Consider the following 18,527-nt stretch of genomic DNA (forward strand, 5'->3'; position numbering starts at 1 on the left):
CATAGTAGCTCCTAGGAAATACTGCCCAGTATCTCTCCTCTTGCCCCATCACTCATGAAGAGAGCAGAACTCAGAGCCCCTTGTCCTAGAAGCAAGCCATTTCAGTTTACTGCTCCCAGGTTTAACTTAATGGACTATTTGCCCAGTGGTCTCACAGTCAGAGAGACGGAGGCTCTAGTCCCACCTGCAGTTGCTGCAATGCTCTCTGACTTGCCTGCTCTTGGGCAAGGCATTGCCCTGTCCGGTCTCTTCATTCTCACCTTCATAAGAAGATTTAGGGAAGGCCTTCTTGCTTTACAGTGGTGAGGACAGAGCGGGCGGCCCTTAAGTGCAGAGGTGCTGAGGCAGTGTCTGTGCAAGGGGAGTGCACATGCTTGCTTGGCTCACTTTGGGAGGGTTCACTTGTCAAGTGTCCTTATCGCTGAGATAACTCCGTATTTCTGCTCTTTCTTTTCAGATGCCAGTATGGACAGAATAGCTTATGATGCTTATCCCCACCCATCACTTCCGAGACATTGAGCGGAAACCAGAATACCTCCAGCCAGAGAAGTGTGCCCCACCTCCCTTCCCTGGTCCTGTGGGAACCATGTGGTTTATCCGTGATGGCTGTGGCATCGCCTGTGCCATTGTCACCTGGTTTCTGGTCCTCTATGCGGAGTTTGTAGTCCTCTTTGTCATGCTGATTCCATCCCGAGACTACGCGTACAGCATTGTCAACGGAATTGTGTTCAACTTGCTGGCCTTCCTCGCCCTGGCCTCCCACTGCCGGGCCATGCTGACGGACCCCGTGAGTATGTCTGGGCTCCTTTTGACCAGCCCGCATTCTCTCCTTCAGGCCCTGGCATGGCCATGGCCTGCATGCTCCCTGTGGATCTTGGGAATGTGGAAAAGGGACGGCCAGGGCTGGGTGGAAAAGTAAGCAGCTTCTCACTGGAGCTTTAGGGACAAAGGTCCAGTACCTATATCAAAGCCTGTGGGGGCAGGTTGAATGGCACTGCCTGCACACTGCTGTATGTGTCTGATAAGCCTGCTGTGTCAAGAGGAAACCCAGCCTCTGTTTGGAAGATGTAATCAGATAACCCTAGAGATGGGGCCAGATGTTTAGAGCAGAGAGCAAGCTGGAGGATAGTGAAGGCCTGGGCTGGTCTGATGCTACAGCAGGCCACATCCAGTTTCCGGACATAGACGGATTTAGTCTTCACTTAGCTTACATAGAGATCCTTTTTTAAGGTTGGGTGGGGGGTGAAAGCCACACACCTTTCACCCCAGGGAGGCAGAGGCAGGTAGATGCCAGCCAGGGCTACATAATGAGACACCTCATTGTCAGGGGGCGGGGGAGGGGATTTCTCTTTTCCTGAAAACCTGGCCAGGCTTGTTTGGCACTACAGCAGACACCTCTGAGTATCTGTGGGTAAAGCTATTGTTCTAGTCAGTGAATGACTTAGATAAATATACTAACTGAGGCACAGGCCACTGAATATTTCTCATATCCTGAATCAAGCCCTCCTGACATTTCATTGTATTGTAGGGGATACCCATGCAGGGAACTTGGCAAGGCCATCCCTGTGGATTGATTAACTGTTGTGGTATGGGGGTGATAGCCATTAAATTTAGAAGGTTCTGCTAATGGCCACCACAGTTTCTGTGAGCCTCAGGAAAGTACAGCACAGAATACAGGACTGAGCCAGTTTCCTTCTTGAAGGTGGATTGTTAATCCCTCCAAGGTAATTTCTTGTCTAGGTTGCCTGTGTGGCTGGTCCAGATAGAATTGCCTGGGGCCTGTGACCTAGTGTTGATGTTGCCTCCTGGAAAGTAGAACAATCACCAGCTCCCTAAGTGGAGAGCTTGTAAATTCTCGAAAGTGCCCTGTACACAAGGGTATAAAGGAGCTAAAACAAACTGAAGATTATTCAGAATTTTGTGTACCGCCCTTGCTGTTGGAGATAGTGAAGGAAATGACATTCTCTTCTTTAGCTCGCAGCTCAGTACCAGCTCTCCCATCAGGATGCCTCTGTTGGAAAGCCAGAGGGCAGCCCTGACAGAGGAAGTGTAGTTTGCTATGGACAAGCAGGGGGGGGGGTGCTGAGAAGTGGAAAGTTGAGGGTAGGGGGAATCCCCCACACCGAAATCAAGGCAGTGGCTCCTCTCCACAGCTCATCGTCGGGGTAGGAAGACCAGGGGATGTGGATTTACCTGTGGAGTCTTGTGGTTATAGAAGAACAGACATAGGAGAGGAAAGAGTCTAGAGCCCCAATTTTTATTTTTATTTTGTTTTATTTTATGTTTTGAGACAGGATCTCAGTATGTAGAACTCCATGTGGAACTCAATGTGTAGAACAGGTTGGTCTCATATTCAGAGTTCTGCCTGACTCTGCCTCCTAAAAGCACTGGGATTAAAGGTGTGTGCCACTAAGTCTGGCTGTAAGAACTTTAACTAAAGAGTGAGAAGACCAGAGTATCTCTGGGCAAGGATGTCTATAGCAACAGTGCAGGGCCCAGCCTGGCCCAGCTGGGTGGGTGAACAGTTGTGTTGACTAGATGCTAGCCCTGCAAGAGGTTCTGCCCAAGCGGCAGGCAAAGCTGAGAATAAGGCAGACAGACCCTCTGCTGCCTTACATTCCAGTGATTAATGAGATGATAATGGTAGAATTGATAAGTGCTGTAAGAGCAGTGGGAGGGTGCAGTAGGCTCAGGGTAATCCAAGAAGGCCTCTCCGTAATTGTGCCATTGGAGCTGACCTGAATGGCCTGAAGCTACAGACCGGGACTTGGGAAGATTTCCATACAGATTCAGGCAGAAGAGAAAGGAGGTTCAAAGGCCTGAGCTTGGAGCATGAGACTAAAACATAGTGAAGCAGGCCACAGAGGCAAGATGGCACCAGACCTTTAGGCTCCTCAACCTTGGGGAGACAGGTATAAGGACATGTGCTGGCAGTGAGGTCCAGGTAGGACTTACAGAGGATGAGACTAAAAGCATGGGTAGCCGTTTAGAGAAGACACAGCACTAGCCTGGATCAAGCTAAGAGAACAGAAGCTGGTGAACTTGGAGCTGATTTTCAGCCACTGGTTCTATTGTGATTATTTCAAGACAGAGCTGACAGGGTTTCTCTGTGTAAGTCCTGGGACTTATAGACCTCATAGAGATCTGCCTGCCTCTGCCTCCTGAGTGCTTGGATTAAAGGGCATTCACCACCACACCTGGCTAAGCCACTGATTCTTAAGTCTGGCTACATGGGAAAAATACTCGGTGGAGGTGCCTGCCCCCTGCCCTCAGAGGTTCTATTCTAGTCACTGGAGGGGCCAAGCTCTAGGTATTAACACACTTGAAAATGCTCCTGTAGCCCTCAAATTCAGCTAGGTCTAAGAAGAATTAACAAATGGGAGATTGATCACAAAGAAAATCTCAGTTTGACAGCTGTGAATGCTGGTGCCACTTGATGCCTGAGAAAGGCCAGTAAGGAGTAGAGTTAGGAGGCCAAACCAAGCTTCTCTGTACTCAAACTGTTGTCTATCAGGTGCATGCAGGGGTATTAGGTGAGCAATGGAAGCCAGTCAGGATTGGATGGTGGAAGATGGACTCACTGTATAGAAGGCCTAGGAGGTGGGGCTGGGCACCACCCGGAAGAGTCTGCCGGCACTTGTGCTGTTCTCACAAACTGCTCTCCTGCTCACTGCAGGGACCTCTGCAGGAGCCCCTGTAGTAGAACCTGGGTTCCACCTTGCTCAGCTTCCAATCCTAGGTAGCAATTTTAGGTTTCTTTTTTGTTATTGTAATAAAATGCTTTGACAAAAGCAACTTGGGAAATTTCTTTTAGCTCACAGTTCAGGTTACAGTCTACCATGCAGGGAAGAATGCAGCAGATTCCAGAAGTATCCATACACAGTCAAAAGCAGAGAACAGTAAATGAATGCATGTATGCCAGCGCTCACTGAGCTTACTTTCCCACTCTTACACAGTGCAGCTTTGGGTTAGGTCTTCCCATGTCTGTTAATGTGACTGAAACAGTCCTCTCCCCCTGCCTCCAATACATGCTCAAAGGTCACCCAGGTAGAGACCACACTGAAACTCCCTTCCAGGTAATTTTAGACTGTGGCACTTAAAATTAACCACCACAGTAGGTGAGAGCCCCAATACTAAGTACCAAGTAGCTACCCATAGAGGTAAACAAAGAATCTGTCAAATAACTACCATTAATGAGGGAAACATGTCAGAGCATATCCTGTGGACAAGCCCCATTACAGAATCCTCATGCCTCTGCCAGAAGCACATGATAACATGCAGATCTGTATGTAAAACAGTGAAGTCGAGCTATACAAGGGGGTCGCCAGCAAGGCACAGCAGAGTCAGGAGTCTAGATCTTAGGTCAAACACAGATCAGCTAGAGGCTCCTGGTTCATCAGCAAGTGGAATTTGTTTCTAGCTTGGAATCACTGTATGTTCTGGGGAAATTCCTAGTGGAAAAGAGATGTCTTATATATCAGGAATTCTTATTGTCTATAATTTTGGGAGAACAGCTTATACCTGAGGTTATAAATAATATTTGCATTATATGTCTTTTTGGTTAGCACTGACAAAGGTGGGGAGAAAAGAGAAAGGGAAATGGAAAAGGTATCATAGTCTCCCAATAGATTGTTATGGTACCACTTCCAACTGGATCTTTTCATTCTAGATGTCACACTAGAACAGTTCAGCCATGATGGCTTTCTGAGCCATCTGCAGTTGATTATGGACTCCAGCACAGCCACAGTTGAGTCACACAGCAAGGGGGAGAGAAAACTTACTCCCAAGTGTGTGGAACACAGAAATGGTGCCATTTGAAATTGGAGAAGAGAAAGGCTCATCAACGAGAGACAGAGACAGAGACTGAGAGGGACCAGCTGGACCAGGAGGCACATGGACACCGCACTCGGCTGCTGGCTGGACGGGCATGGTGAGAACAGGCCCTGCTGGAGTTTGATCTCACTGGGTGCTGTTCTTGCCCACTCTGAGTTGTACACTCTCACCCACAGCACTTCTCTGTGTTCTGGAGATCTGGAATGGTTTCACATGAACCCATCCTGTGGTTATTTCCCCAACTGCAGAATGTATCATTAGGATAGATATACTAATGTTGGCGGAATTCCCACATTGGTTCTCTAACCTGTGGAGGGAAGGCTGTTATGATTGAAAAGGACAAATGGAAGGCATTGGAGTTGCTTCAGCCAGGGAAAGTAGTAAACAGAAACCAATGGCACCCCTGGAGAAAGTGCAGAAATTAGTGCCGCCATCAAGGAGAAGAAAGATATAGGAGTGGAGGTTCCCACCATATTTTCCATAACTCTCCTATTTGGTCTGTGCAGACAACAGATTATGGAGAATGACAGTTGACTGTCATGAAATTAACTGAGCAGTGGCTCCATTGTAGCAGCAGTGGTGACCTTGCTTGATCCAGTTAATATATCTCCTGGTCTGCAGTCTCGATTTAGCACACACCTTCCTCTCAGTACTTGTCTATAGGGACCACCAGAAGCAGTTTGCCTTCAGTTGCCAAGACCAGTGGTATAGCACTTTTCCTTCTACTGCTCCTGCTTTTCTCCTTTAAATTCAATCTCTTTCCTTTGTATGTTCTATTCTAGACATGATTGAAACAAGCCTTATTTATTTATTTATTTATTTATTTATTTATTTATTTATTATTTTTCAGAATCAGTGGTAACTCGTTCGCTTGCCACATCAACTAGAATCCTAATCTTGTAAGCCATATTAAATCTAAATCCTCCAGTGGTGAATCCTGGCAGATTTTCCATCTAAACCGGGAAATACTAGTAGCTACATCTTGTCCTCTCACTGTCCTGTTCAAAAGTCCCTCTCTTACTCCTGCCTTCGTTCTTCCTCTGTCCAATCCAGAAGTCCCACGTTCTCGCCCAGTGATTGGTTTCTTTATTCATTAGAAGATTCACTAGAAACCTGAGTATGTGACTCATTCCTCTTTCTAGACAGCCCCTCCTGGGAAAGCGGAATTAACATCGAAATACAAACAACACCGGGGCCATCCACAGCACTTCCCCCTTTGTGTCCACTTAAAAGACTCTTTCATGACAGATATAAATTGAGCACAACTATTACCATTTTGTAAGTTATAAAGTACAAAATAGACCTAACACCCAGTCCATCATTTTTGTCAATTAAATAGAATACTCTGTCATCTAGCCTAACTTAAAAGACTTATAAATCCATATGTTATATCCTGGTTTAGCTTTTATACTCTGAAAACTATCTTCTCAAATATATTTTCTTAATGTTAAATAGCCTGGGTTGCTAGTCTTTCAACCCCGTCAGAAATCCAAGAGCAACCAATACTATCTGAAAATATAGGAAGCCTAATACAGCTTCCAGAACAAATTGCTGGGACAGCTGCCTACCTATACAACAGCCCCAGTAAGTCAGGAAGTTGGAGCATTGGTCTTGTCTTCAGCCTTCTGGCCCAGGATATTCTGACAGACCTTGAAAAATAGGAATTATTAAGGAATAGCTTATTCTGTCTCAGCAGAACTAAGCTGTCCTAACCTGTTACTTGTATCCTCTCAAGGGACGATACAGGTCTGCCCAAGAGATAGGCAATTACTGCCCAGTGACTACCTAGCCACAATATACCACCTTACCTGGAGGTATAGATGCTCAGCTGTGAAATAAGCCTTATTTTTAATTTTCTTTTTCATGTACTGTTAACACAGTCATTGGCAGAAGAGTGTGATAGATAGCATGTAACATCAAAACAATAAGAAAAGCTTTTTTCAGTCTAAGTTTCTCTCTCTTTTTTTTTTTTGTTTTTTGTTTTTTGTTTGTTTGTTTTTTTGAGACAGGGTTTCTCTGTGTAGCTCTGGCTGTCCTGGTACTCACTCTGTAGACCAGGCTGGCCTCGAACTCAGAAATCCGCCTGCCTCTGCCTCCCAAGTGCTGGGATTAAAGGCGTGCACCACCACCACCCAGCCTAAGTCTCTTATTAAAACTACCTAATAAACATGTTTGTGCTTTGTCTGTTGCCTAGGCCTGGATCCTCAATCTCCTGTCCCTTAGCTACATTGTCCTGGGAGTTGTCTGACTCTGCTTTACTCACTTAAGCAATAAAATGAGGGATCACATAGTCTCTGCCCACCTATAGATTTATTGTCAGAATTAACTGACAAAATGCTCTCAGTCACAAAACATTTGGAACTATGCCTGTACATTATAAGCACTCAATAAATGTCTGCTGTAGCATTATTATTTGGCTCAGGTGTATTGGATGCAGGCCTACTGCCAGGCCCTGAGCAATTTGCTTGGCTATAGGTTGAAAGACATTGTCTCTCTCGTCTTGGGAATTTACAGTCATGTTGGAGCTGTGGCATGTAATTTTACAGTGTGTTTTGAGAATGCCAGCTTAGACTGTGGGAGTCAGAGTTGCTTGTAGGGTCCTGCTGTGGGCAGTTCTCCAGGATCAGACTCTCAGGAAGAAGATGCTGGTTTTGAAATGGGTACAAAGGACTTTGAATGCTTCTTGTCAAACTTCTTAGAGAGCTTTAGGTGGTGCTAGCAGGTTCAAAAGCCCCGGCATACACACACAGACACACAGGACAGCATTGTGTCAGGAGGAACCCAGCACTAGATAGGGGCCAGGGTCAGGTGTGGCTTGTGCACCTGGCCCAGGAGCTCAAACTGTGATCCATAGTCACCAGCGAGCTAGTGAGGGCTTTATGACAAAACTCATAGGCATTCACAATTTAGAATGTTTACCCTGGAAATGGGCGGCTGGTATGGCCAGGGAAGCCTGTGATAGTGGTATGAGGAGATTGTGCGATTGAGGGCAATTTTAGGTGGAAGTAGCCTTTGCAGAGGAGATGAAGGGTGTAGCAGACTGAGGAAACCTGAAGGTTGCCACTAGATTTCTAGCCTGGATAACATGTGGCAGCCAGGATACCACCGAACAGGAGGGTAGAGGGCTATGCCATGCTCAGCAGGAAACTTCTAGCAGCTTCTTCATGCTTTTGTGGACTGAGCCATAATTTATCTTGCTTTGTAATGGGGCTGATGTGGTTTTAAGTGTTCACAGCCTACTGAGTATCAAGAGAAAAGACTTGTAAAGTACTTCACGATGTAGGTAATACTTCTCTTAGGTGATCAAGTCAGGTTTTTCCTTTTCCCTTTTATCTCTATATTTTCTTTTTTTGAAAACTATAAACAAGTATTTATCAGTTTGGAAATGAGAGAAAACTCAATGTGTTTGGATATGTAGGCTTCAGCGGTCTGCCAGCTTCAGGACTTTCCCATGATGTGGACAAAGAATAGGGGGCAAAGTATCTCAGCAGACCTTCCAACCCATGCCCTGCACCAGTGGAGGACTACACTCAACAAAAAGAACTCCTCTCTGTGAGGTAGTAACAGTTTCCACAGCCCTGAGATTTCAAGCAGACAAGTGTGGAAGAGGCAATTTTGTCGGGGTTTGGAAAGGGACTCTGCCAGAAGCCTCAGGGTGCTTTGATCACAGGCTCAGGTGGCTGGCCAGGTGGGACCTTGGTCTGATGGGACTCAGGCTTCCGGGAGGTTTGTGCAGTTGGAGGCACACTTTCAGGAAGGCTCTAATCACCAGCTGACTAGTAAGCAATAGTGAGAACATTATATGTTCTGGGGGCTGGGACCTTCAGGTGCTCTCCTGGCCTGCCTCACTGCACCTGTGTCTGCACTTCACAGCTCCCATCAGCCCTCTTTCCAGCACAGGAGGACTTATTTGGCCAGTGTGTGCAGTCACTTTAGCTGGAGTCTGTTTCCTGTGAGGTACCTTCTCGGTTGCAAAAGCAAACCACAACTTGCATACATCTTTGCATTTCTTAAGAAAGTCTTCCATTTCTAAAATTCCTCTATAGGGTAGATCCTAACGACCAGCTGTTGTTCCTTCTGCCTCTCTGGCCTGTTCCAATTTGTCAGATGTGGTCAGGGGGTCGGGGGAGTGCTGCTCTGTGTGCCCCACCCCCTCCACACACCCTCTGGGTCCTATTAGATTTGTTGTGCAGCCCAGGTGTGTACAGGCTTTGCTCCCTGCTGACTTTCCACAGCCGTGCTGCTTAGAGTCTGGGTGGATTGTAGAGCTTCATAGCGTCAGTGTGGTGCACTGCTGGACTCCTACTCCAGATGAGCACCTGAAGTGCTCCTGAGCACCACCTGGCTATGGAGGGCACTGTCCAAGCGCCTCCTGTGTGCTGTAAATCCCGAGCATTGGATAAACGGGTCACTTATTAGGAAGCAAAGGCACAGTGATGGCACCTGTTGTGGCCACACCACTGTCAAGTATGAGATGTAGACTTAAAGCACACCTAGTTAGTACTCCTGCACTGTGCCACTAATCGCTCTTTTTCCTGATCCGTGTTTTAAGCCATCCTGCTGGACACCTTTTCCTGGGTCAGCTGCCTCTCTGCTACTCTGCTGTGGCTGACGAGTTTACCAGCAGCTGCAAGCTCACCCCCATTGATGCTTCTCTCCTGTTACCACCTCGCCCACGGTCTTAGCTAGTTCTACTCGACATGCTTTGTCGGGTCTGGTACTGCTGTGTCCTTAGTGAACCACCAGTCGTCACTCTGTCCATCATCTTATCTGGCTCACAAAGCACGGGGGCCTAAGCTTCTGCCTGTACCCCTAATGACACTAGGCCACCAAGAGAACCCCCACCCCATAAGCTGTGGCCTGGCATGAGCCCTGCGGTCACTTTTGTCCCACAGCTCTCCCTGGGACATGCCCTTCCATTTTTCAGCGGCCCTTAGACATCAGGGTGTTAAAACTTCTGTTCCCTGGTTATTAGTTATTGGCTGCTGCCTCCTCTGATCTCTTAATGCAGTAATTTCCACAGCATACCTATGGGGGGGTGGGGCTAGGTGGACATGTAGGAGGAAAACAACACAAGTCCTGGAGATTGAGTCAGTCCATAGTGATGAAGGGCGAGCACTGGGCTTAGGTTAAGGTGGGTACTTGGTGGCACTGGCTATTGAGACTCTGCACAAGTTGGTGTTTTGTCTGTGTCCGTCTGTTCAGATGTGTACAGAGTCCAAACAGACTCTAGAACCAAGTATCAAATATTAATGTCTTACCATTGTGGAATAACATGTCAGATACCAGAGGCGCCTATTATTTAATACAGAATGCCCATCCTTCAGAATAGTCTCACAGGTAAAAAGTAAAGAAAGCAGAACCCACTAAATATCAAGCCGCATGTCAGGCATGGAAGAGGTGAGCTATGGGATATGCCTGTCAGCAGTGGCCCTTCCCAAGACAGTGCTCTGAAGAGTCAGTGAGCCCAACCACTACCATGATGTTCCCAGGGTGGGAAGAATAGATCAACAAAAACCAGTGCTGACAAATGAAAGCAAAACATTAATCCCAAGAACAGTATGGCCTATTGTGATCTGGAACATAGAGCCCATGTGTGTGGGGACTTTGACATAATTGCCTCCACTACAGAGTGACAACTGACCCTGATGCCTTTCCTATTCTCTTAGGGGGCAGTGCCCAAAGGAAATGCCACTAAAGAGTTCATCGAGAGCCTTCAGCTGAAGCCTGGGCAGGTGGTGTACAAGTGTCCCAAGTGCTGCAGCATCAAGCCCGACCGGGCACACCACTGCAGGTACCATGGACTTTCCCCAGCACCAGGCCAGCACTGGGACTTCTGAGTGTCCCACCCAGGCAAGGAGTGACCACTAGCTTGGAAAAGGCATTTGAGTGGGCCAGGGATGCCGATGAAACCTCTTTTTCAGAGTCTATAAGATTGAGATACTCCTGGTTTCCTGAATATCTTGAAGCTTTGGAAAATCTGTGAGTGTCCAGTCCATGAGACAAAGGCACCACTCAGACCTTCCTTGAAGCAACACTTGCAGAGCTTGTGACAAGCACAGCTCTTAAGCAGCTGTTCTGGGAGTTCCCTTTATATCATCAAGGTTCTTTGGGTCTTCTCCATGAGAAGACGTAGAACTAAAAATTGCATTTCATCATTACAAGAGATCTATAAATGGCAAATTACAAAGACCTAGTGTCATTTGGTTATCTTCACAACATGCCATATGTTTGGAGTGAGAAGGGTTTGGAGGGAATTGCTTTGCTAGCCTGAAGCACTGCAGAGAGGGAGAGGGAGGGAGAGAGAATGAATGAATATGAATGAATGAGAATAAGCGAGAGACCACTGAGTGGCTGAAAGGTCTTTGTTGTGCAGTGTCAGTGAAAGGATCTGTTTCTGTCACCCACGTGTCAGTCAGCTCCTCAGTCCACCCTCTCTCTCATCATCAATCTCATTTCTATGTTCATGGCCACTCCTAGAGATAAGAGACTGCTGGATGGGTGATACCCTGGATGGGGAACTAGCTGCATGGTATGGAATGACTGCTTTAAGGTCACATGGCAAGTGGAACCTGAGACAAGTCTGGATCCTGCCATTCTGGCTCTGGGGCCTCATGGGGCTCAATCTCTACCTAGGTAGATTCGAAGTTGATTTACACAGAGGCAGCTCTGAGTGTTTGATGGGTAAGCTCTGCTTTTTCTAAGGAGCTCTGTCTTGGTTAAACTTGCCTTTGAGGTGTGTTGAGGCTTGCTTCTTGTGCCTGAGATGGCATTTATTACCCTTCTGCCACCCCAGAGGCCCGACCTTGAAGCTGGAGAGGTTAGTGTTTTAAATCCAGTGCAGTTCTCAGGCTGAGTCCCTTCCTTGTTGTGAGACCTGAATGTAACTAGCTATGAGTGACCAGCAGTGAGTGGACAAAACCACATAAAGGTGGTTAGAGATACAAAGGTTAGGCAGGAACCAGAGAGCTGGCTGCAGGAACCAGAGAGCTGGCTGCAGGAACCAGAGAGCTGGCTGCAGGAACCGGAGAGCTGGCTGCAGGAAGCGGAGAGCTGGCTGCAGGAAGCAGCCTCCATGCTACTGCGGTGGCGCTTTCTCTTTCCTTATTCTCTGGCCCAGCACCTGGTATTCTCTTTACTACAACTACCACCAGCTCCCCACCTCCACCCTAAAACGATTCAAAGTGGGCATCTACGTGCCAGTAAATAGTTTGAGCAAAGCAAGAACTGCTGGTTCAGAGTAACCTTGTGAAGATACTGAATTGCCTGTGTCTGCCCCAGAAAATGTGTGCTGACAGCTGTTGCTTTATGGTAGTGTATGGTGACCCAGGCTCTTCAGAACATTGGGGAAGTTGATGGTCTGTTAGCTCAAAGGCTACTATATGGTCGTGTGTGTGTGTGTGTGTGTGTGTGTGTGTGTGTGTGTGTGTGTGTGTGTGTGTGTGTTAGTCTTATTTTCAGATAGAGGCCCACACTTGTACCTCTTTCTATATTCCCCTGCTTCTGGTAGAATCTTTAGAAGTTGATATTATCTCCATTCCCAGAATTCTGGTGGGATCATAGCCAAACACAAAACATTGCATATAGGCCAGTGCTTCTCAGCTTTGGTAATGCTGTGACCCTTTAATACAGTTCCTTATGTTGTGGTGACCTCAACTATAAAATTATTTTCCTTGCTACCTCATAACTGTAATTTTGGTACTCTTATGAATTATAATGTGTAAATATCTGATAGGCAATATATTTTATATGAAACCTTAGGAGACGATCCTTTAAGGGGTCGAGACGCACAGATGGAGAACAGTTGATCTAGAGTATGCTTTCCAGCCCTGCGTCTGTAGGTAGGCTTTTCCCTCCAGCAGAAGCCCTATAATCCTAGGCTATTCCCTTTCCTGCTCCCTCAAACATGTATTTGTCTAACCTGGTTGCTCAGCACACCTTAGCCCCTTGTGAGACCCAGCTTCCCGCTTTCATTCTTTTGGGGTCCTCCCATTTGTGAGAACAAGAGACCAAGTGGAATCCCTTAGGGGTTTATGCTGTTGTAGAGCTAAGGCCTTTGGCTTATATGGTAAGATCCCAGGGGAGGCAAAGCCTGGCCTTAACTGAGCCTACCACCCGATGCTTCCTATAACCCCCCACACACACACATGCACACTGAGGCTGAGCCCTCATCAGAAACCTAGAACCCTGATAGACTCCAGTTGCTTGGTTTTCTAGTCCTCACAGTCACCAAATACATTGTCATGGGACCTGGTGCTCACCTGAGGAACAGGATGATGGTCTAGGCTGATTTGGTGGGCCTGTTTCTTCATCCAGCCACAAAACGGAGAACTGCCCTTGGGTCCCTGTTCTCTTCTTTCCTTGGCTACCCAGTCTCTTCAGAGTTTTTTTAAGCTAGAGTATGGGATGTTGTTACTTTGCCTACAGTTTTGTTGTGTGATGAAATCCTGTGTGAAAGCATGGCTCCCTCTGTCTCTCCCCTGCTCTCTTGGGGTTTCACCCATTCTCTTTGCCTGCTTCTTACTGTGTGAGCCTTAGCCTTCACACTCAGACCCAGCCAGGCTAAGTCCAGAGTCACTCCACTGAGTCAGGAAAGGCTTATTTGTGCAGCATGACAATGTGGTAAGTGCTCCTGTGGGACATAGTTATGTGTCTGATGCTGGCCCAGCACCCAGGATGATTAAGAGAACTTTTGCTAGCTGCTTAAAGGCTGCACACCAAAGATTGTTCTTTATGCCTGCTGGAGATGGAATACAACCTGAGAGTGGACCTGCTAATGTATATAAGCCAAAGAGCTTGTCAATGTCTCCTAAGATCTGGGGGCTGAAATGTGGCAAGGAAGTAGTAGAAGGGAGAAGTATAGGTTTTTAAAACAGTGGTATAAAAGATACGAGGAGTGAGGGAAATCTAGAAGGCCCAGCACCAGAAAAGATCTCTGTAGAGCATCTTCTGTGTTGAGTGGCTGTTTCTTTACCCTCAGTCTTGGGCCCCAGAGCCCTGCCTGCTCTGCGTGAAGCCGTTTGGCCCAAGGAAAAGAAAAGTGCTGCTTTGGCACTTCACGTCCTGGAGAACAGGAAACCACCCACCACTGCCACCCTCGAGACTACAGCCACTTTCCTACTCCCTCAAGCATGTGTTTGTCTAACCTGGTTGCCCAGCACACCTTAGCCCCTTGTGAGACCCAGCTTCCTGCTCTTTCATACCTGTTTTCTTCACAGTGTGAAGGATGGCTTTGCTATGAGAACTTGTTTAAAATCTGCATTGCCTCCAGAACCAGAGGCCACTTGGTGTTTCTGTCCAATAGACCCCTCACTGACTCAAGTCTGTACTTGAAAACCTAGAAATAAGTAGTGTGGAAGGCGTCCTGCTTAGAGCATAAGCAAGAAGTGGCTACTCTCAGGAGTCTGTCCTTAAAATGAGTAGGCCGTGAAGGCACGGAGCTCACTGCATTAGGTTATGTGCCCGTAAGATAATAGTATGTGGTGATCTCACCTATGGCAAGCAGAGGCCTGGTACATAGTGAGCAGACCACCCCACACTCCTTGCCTGACCTAGGAGACAAAGACAGGTGGATCTCTGAGTTCTAGGCCAGCCTGGTTCATAGAACAAGTTCCAAGACAACCAGATTACACAGAGAAACACAAAAAGTGTTGATTTATTGTGCACATAATCCACATGTGTTAGAGCTGGTAATAGAAGAGACAGAGCAGACAGACAGTAGTGTAGCTGCTGGGCCTGACTGCTGCAGCTGCATCCGTGGTGGACTTCCTCTTCTTGCCTCCTCTTGTCCTGCTCCTGAAGATCGTGAAACCAGGCTAGCATGTCTGAGCAGTGCCTGTTGGCAGCATGCGTGTCATGAGATGAGGCCTTTGGAGTGATGGGGAAGAGAAAGGGTGGAGAGCAGTGTGAAGCCTCTGCTCATCTGCGTCAAATGACAGGGACCCACCGACCCAAGTTTGCCAAGCTACTACAGTCCCTACTACGTGAAAAAGGATATTCCCTTTCTGCTAGTGTTTGGTAGAACTTCTGGATCTTCTGCCAGCCCTTTCCCTGTATCCTGTCCTACAGTAACATTTCCCAAACTCCTCTCACTTAGCCTCCTCAGGAAACCCAATTTCTAAGTTTCAGGAGGCTTCTTAACCTGGGCCCGTTCTGGCCTGTTAATGTGTGCAGATGCCTTGGAAACAAATGCTTCTGACTCCTAGTGGGGAGTGACTTGCCCTGGAAGTCCTGACTGCATTCCAGTCTTCTTGCAGAAGTATTGAGCTGAAGCCACAATTCCAGTGTCCCCTCTGGGTCACCCCAGCACCTGCTGCTTTGTTACTTGTGTAGTGTTTGATATCAAACTGTGTGATGGTCACCCTTGCTGAAGGTCTGAATTATGGGTCGTTTCAGTGTTTGTAAGCGGTGCATTCGCAAGATGGATCACCACTGTCCTTGGGTCAACAACTGTGTCGGCGAGAACAACCAGAAGTACTTTGTCCTATTCACAGTAAGTTAGCATCTGAGGCAGGGGAACTCATTGTTCCTTGGAAAATCTCAGCACTTTTAGTCTCCGTTGCTGTTAAGAACACTGCCTACTGTGTGGCTCTCTGCCTTCTCACTTAGTATCTCTCTGGCTCAACAAATGCCATGCATTTCTATGCATGTCGAAAGCTGATTTGTTTGACTAGCTGGAGGCAAGTGCTATGTTCTGGGTACCACTCAGAACTAGGCCCAGTAGCTAGGGAAGGCAGTGTTGCCGGTGGCCTCAAACTTTGAGCTACAGGTAGATGGAGAATAGTTGGCACTCTGACCTTTTAAGTTAGAAGCAGCAGCAGATTTGATGTGCCCCACACAGCCTAAGTCATGCCTGTGTTTAGGCTGTGCATCTGTTCTGGTTCCATGTATTCCCAGAGAACAGCTAACATCCTACTCAAAACAAGAAATAGGGGGTCTGTGGACTGGAGGAGTCACAGGTCTCCTGTGGCACTGGTCTCCTATCTGGCCTCCACCTGGCAGAGTCTGCATGTAGAGCATGTTCTGAGTAGCTGCCCTGGAGGCTGCATGTTAGGAGCTGATCCCAGCAATGGCTCAGCACTGTCCTGGAGACTGAATGTTAGGAGCTGATCCCAGCAATGGCTCAGCACTGTCCTGGAGACTGAATGTTAGGAGCTGATCCCAGCAATGGCTCAGCACTGCCCTGGGGGCTGCATGTTAGGAGATGATCCTAGCAATGGCTCAGCACTGCCCTGGGGGCTGCATGTTAGGAGATGATCCTAAATGGCTCAGCACTGTCCTGGAGACTGAATGTTAGGAGCTGATCCCAGCAATGGCTCAGCACTGCCCTGGAGGCTGCATAGTTAGGAGATGATCCTAGCAATGGCTCAGCACTGCCCTGGGGGCTGCATGTTAGGAGATGATCCTAGCAATGGCTCAGCACTGCCCTGGGGGCTGCATAGTTGGGAGCTGATCCCAGCAATGGCTCAGCACTGTCCTGGGGGCTGCATGTTAGGAGCTCATCCCAACAATGGTTCAGCGCTGCCCTGGGGGTTGCATAGTTGTTAGATGATCCCAGCAATGGTTCAGCGCTGTCCTGGGGGCTGCATAGTTAGGAGATGATCCCAGCAATGGCTCAGCACTGCCCTGGGGGCTGCATGGTTTGGAGATGATCCCAGCAATGGTTCAGTGCTGTCCTGGGGGCTGCATGGTTTAGAGATGATCCCAGCAATGGTTCAGCGCTGTCCTGGGTGCTGCATAGTTAGGAGATGGCTGTCCTGGGGGCTGCATAGTTAGGAGATGATCCCAGCAATGGCTCAGCACTGCCCTGGGGGCTGCATGGTTTGGAGATGATCCCAGCAATGGTTCAGCGCTGTCCTGGGGGCTGCATGGTTTGGAGATGATCCCAGCAATGGTTCAGCGCTGTCCTGGGGGCTGCATAGTTAGGAGATGATTATCCCAGCAATGGCTCAGCACTGCTTTCCTGTTTCAGATGTACATAGCTCTCATTTCCTTGCACGCCCTCATCATGGTGGGATTCCACTTCCTGCATTGCTTTGAAGAAGACTGGACAAGTAAGTATTGCCAGGATTTCTCTTCCTTCTGTAGAGAGAGTATAGGACCTGAGTGGCCTGGGGCCCTTTGCAGTACCAGCCCAGCCTCACTTTATTATATCTTCTGAAACCCTACAGACTGATCAGACCATAAGAGGTACTAGTCTTTTTTTTTTTTTTTCAATGATAAAAAACAGACCCTTCAGTTTAGACAGGCAACTTACTAAGTTGGACAGGATCAAACTGAGCATGTCTCAAGAGAGACCTGGCCCCAAGTCAACAGAGGCCAGAATCTTGAAGAGGGTAGTGGGAGAGAGAGCGTTGAGTCTTGGCAAGGCACTTTTTACTTGTTTTACTGTTGGGGATGGAGCCCAGGGCTACACTAGGCAAGCTGTCCTCCCCCAAGCTCTAAACAGGGCACTGTTCAAGGTCATTTTACCCCAATCTCCCAGAGATCCATTTTTAACTTCTTGCCTAGGGCATAAGGGTTTTTAACTTTGTTTGGTTGTGTGTGTGTGTGTGTGTGTGTGTGTGTGTGTGTGTGTGTGTGTGTAGGAGGAGGAGTTTTTTTTCAGATTGTTTGTCTTGATAATACTAACTTAGATTAAAGATCATAGACCATGTCTCCCCTACTTCACAAGTATTCCATTTAAATTTGCAGATTTATAACAGGGAGAAACGGGGGTGGGAAAGCAAAAAAAATAACAAATAGCCACATGTGGGACTAGAACTTTCACACTCATAGTCTGCAAGGTGGGTGACCTGACCAAGGAACCCCTTTCCAGTTCTGAGAGGAGAGCAGGGACAAGCAGGATGCCATCTGCAGAAGTAAGTGAGTCCACCAGTTCTGGCACGCTTGATGAGCATTCTGAAAGTACATGGTTAGGCCCTGGCAATCCAGGTCAATTCTGGTGTGGCCCTGGCAACTTGATATAGGATGTCCAATGAGGTCATCGCATCATCACAAACCTCCCTCCTGTGTCATGTTGGGCAATGATAGCATAATGCTGCCTGTCACAGTCTGCTTGGTGGTCCTGCTGACAGGGCTGTTAGAACCCGATGGGAGCTAGGAAATGTGCAGTGTAGACCCTATAAGCCCCAGAATAGGAGAATGTTCCTTATTTATAGATGATAAAAATCCGGGTTCAGAGTATGAGCATAATGCCAAGATCTTTTACCTGAAGTTCAAGCCTTAGTGTGGAGCAGGCATTCAGACTTTGCTCCCTCCAACGCCTCGGGTCCTCCCAGCCAGATTCCTGATGGAGGGAATGGAGTCCCCGTTCAAGAATAGACTTTGTACAGGAGGCTCGAGGAACTGTGCCCCAGGATGGGTGCCTAGAGTTAGCATTCAAATAAGAGGTGGAGAGTTCTACATTCCTTGGGCCTTGATCCATTCCTTTGGAAATTCTCAAGGCCTGGTGAAAGAAGGGAGGGAGCAGAGAGCCTCTCTGGCTCCCCTAATCCCCTAGTCTACTGCTCTCTGGCAGTTGACAAGGATGTGACCTCTATCTTGTGAGTGAACATACTCATGCATGCATGCATACATACATACATACATACATACATACATACATACATACATACAAAGAAAACACACTGCATATCACACAACACACAGCTGACGTGAGGTATATAGATGTTCTATTATCACTTCTTATCCAT

General features: G+C 47.6%; 1 protein-coding gene across 7 annotated transcripts in view; it reads left to right on the forward strand.

Annotated features, from left to right (window-relative positions):
• Zdhhc3 (zinc finger DHHC-type palmitoyltransferase 3) overlaps positions 1-18,527 on the forward strand; it is a 45,429-nt gene that overhangs the window by 13,782 nt on the left and 13,120 nt on the right. For 5 of the 7 annotated variants that reach the window (XM_052186877.1, XM_052186881.1, XM_052186878.1 and 2 more), the window contains 4 exons: positions 458-787; positions 10,503-10,627; positions 15,229-15,325; positions 16,805-16,886. In XM_052186877.1, coding sequence (XP_052042837.1) covers positions 482-787; positions 10,503-10,627; positions 15,229-15,325; positions 16,805-16,886 — 610 coding nt within the window. In that variant the 5' untranslated portion in view covers positions 458-481. Of the gene's footprint in view, positions 1-457; positions 788-4,829; positions 4,931-10,502; positions 10,687-15,228; positions 15,326-16,804; positions 16,887-18,527 lie in introns of those variants that run through there. The other 2 variants (XM_052186882.1, XM_052186883.1) reach the window with 2 other exon arrangements.

Source organism: Apodemus sylvaticus, chromosome 7 (genome assembly GCF_947179515.1).
Source record: "Apodemus sylvaticus chromosome 7, mApoSyl1.1, whole genome shotgun sequence".
NCBI classification, from domain to species: domain Eukaryota; kingdom Metazoa; phylum Chordata; class Mammalia; order Rodentia; family Muridae; genus Apodemus; species Apodemus sylvaticus.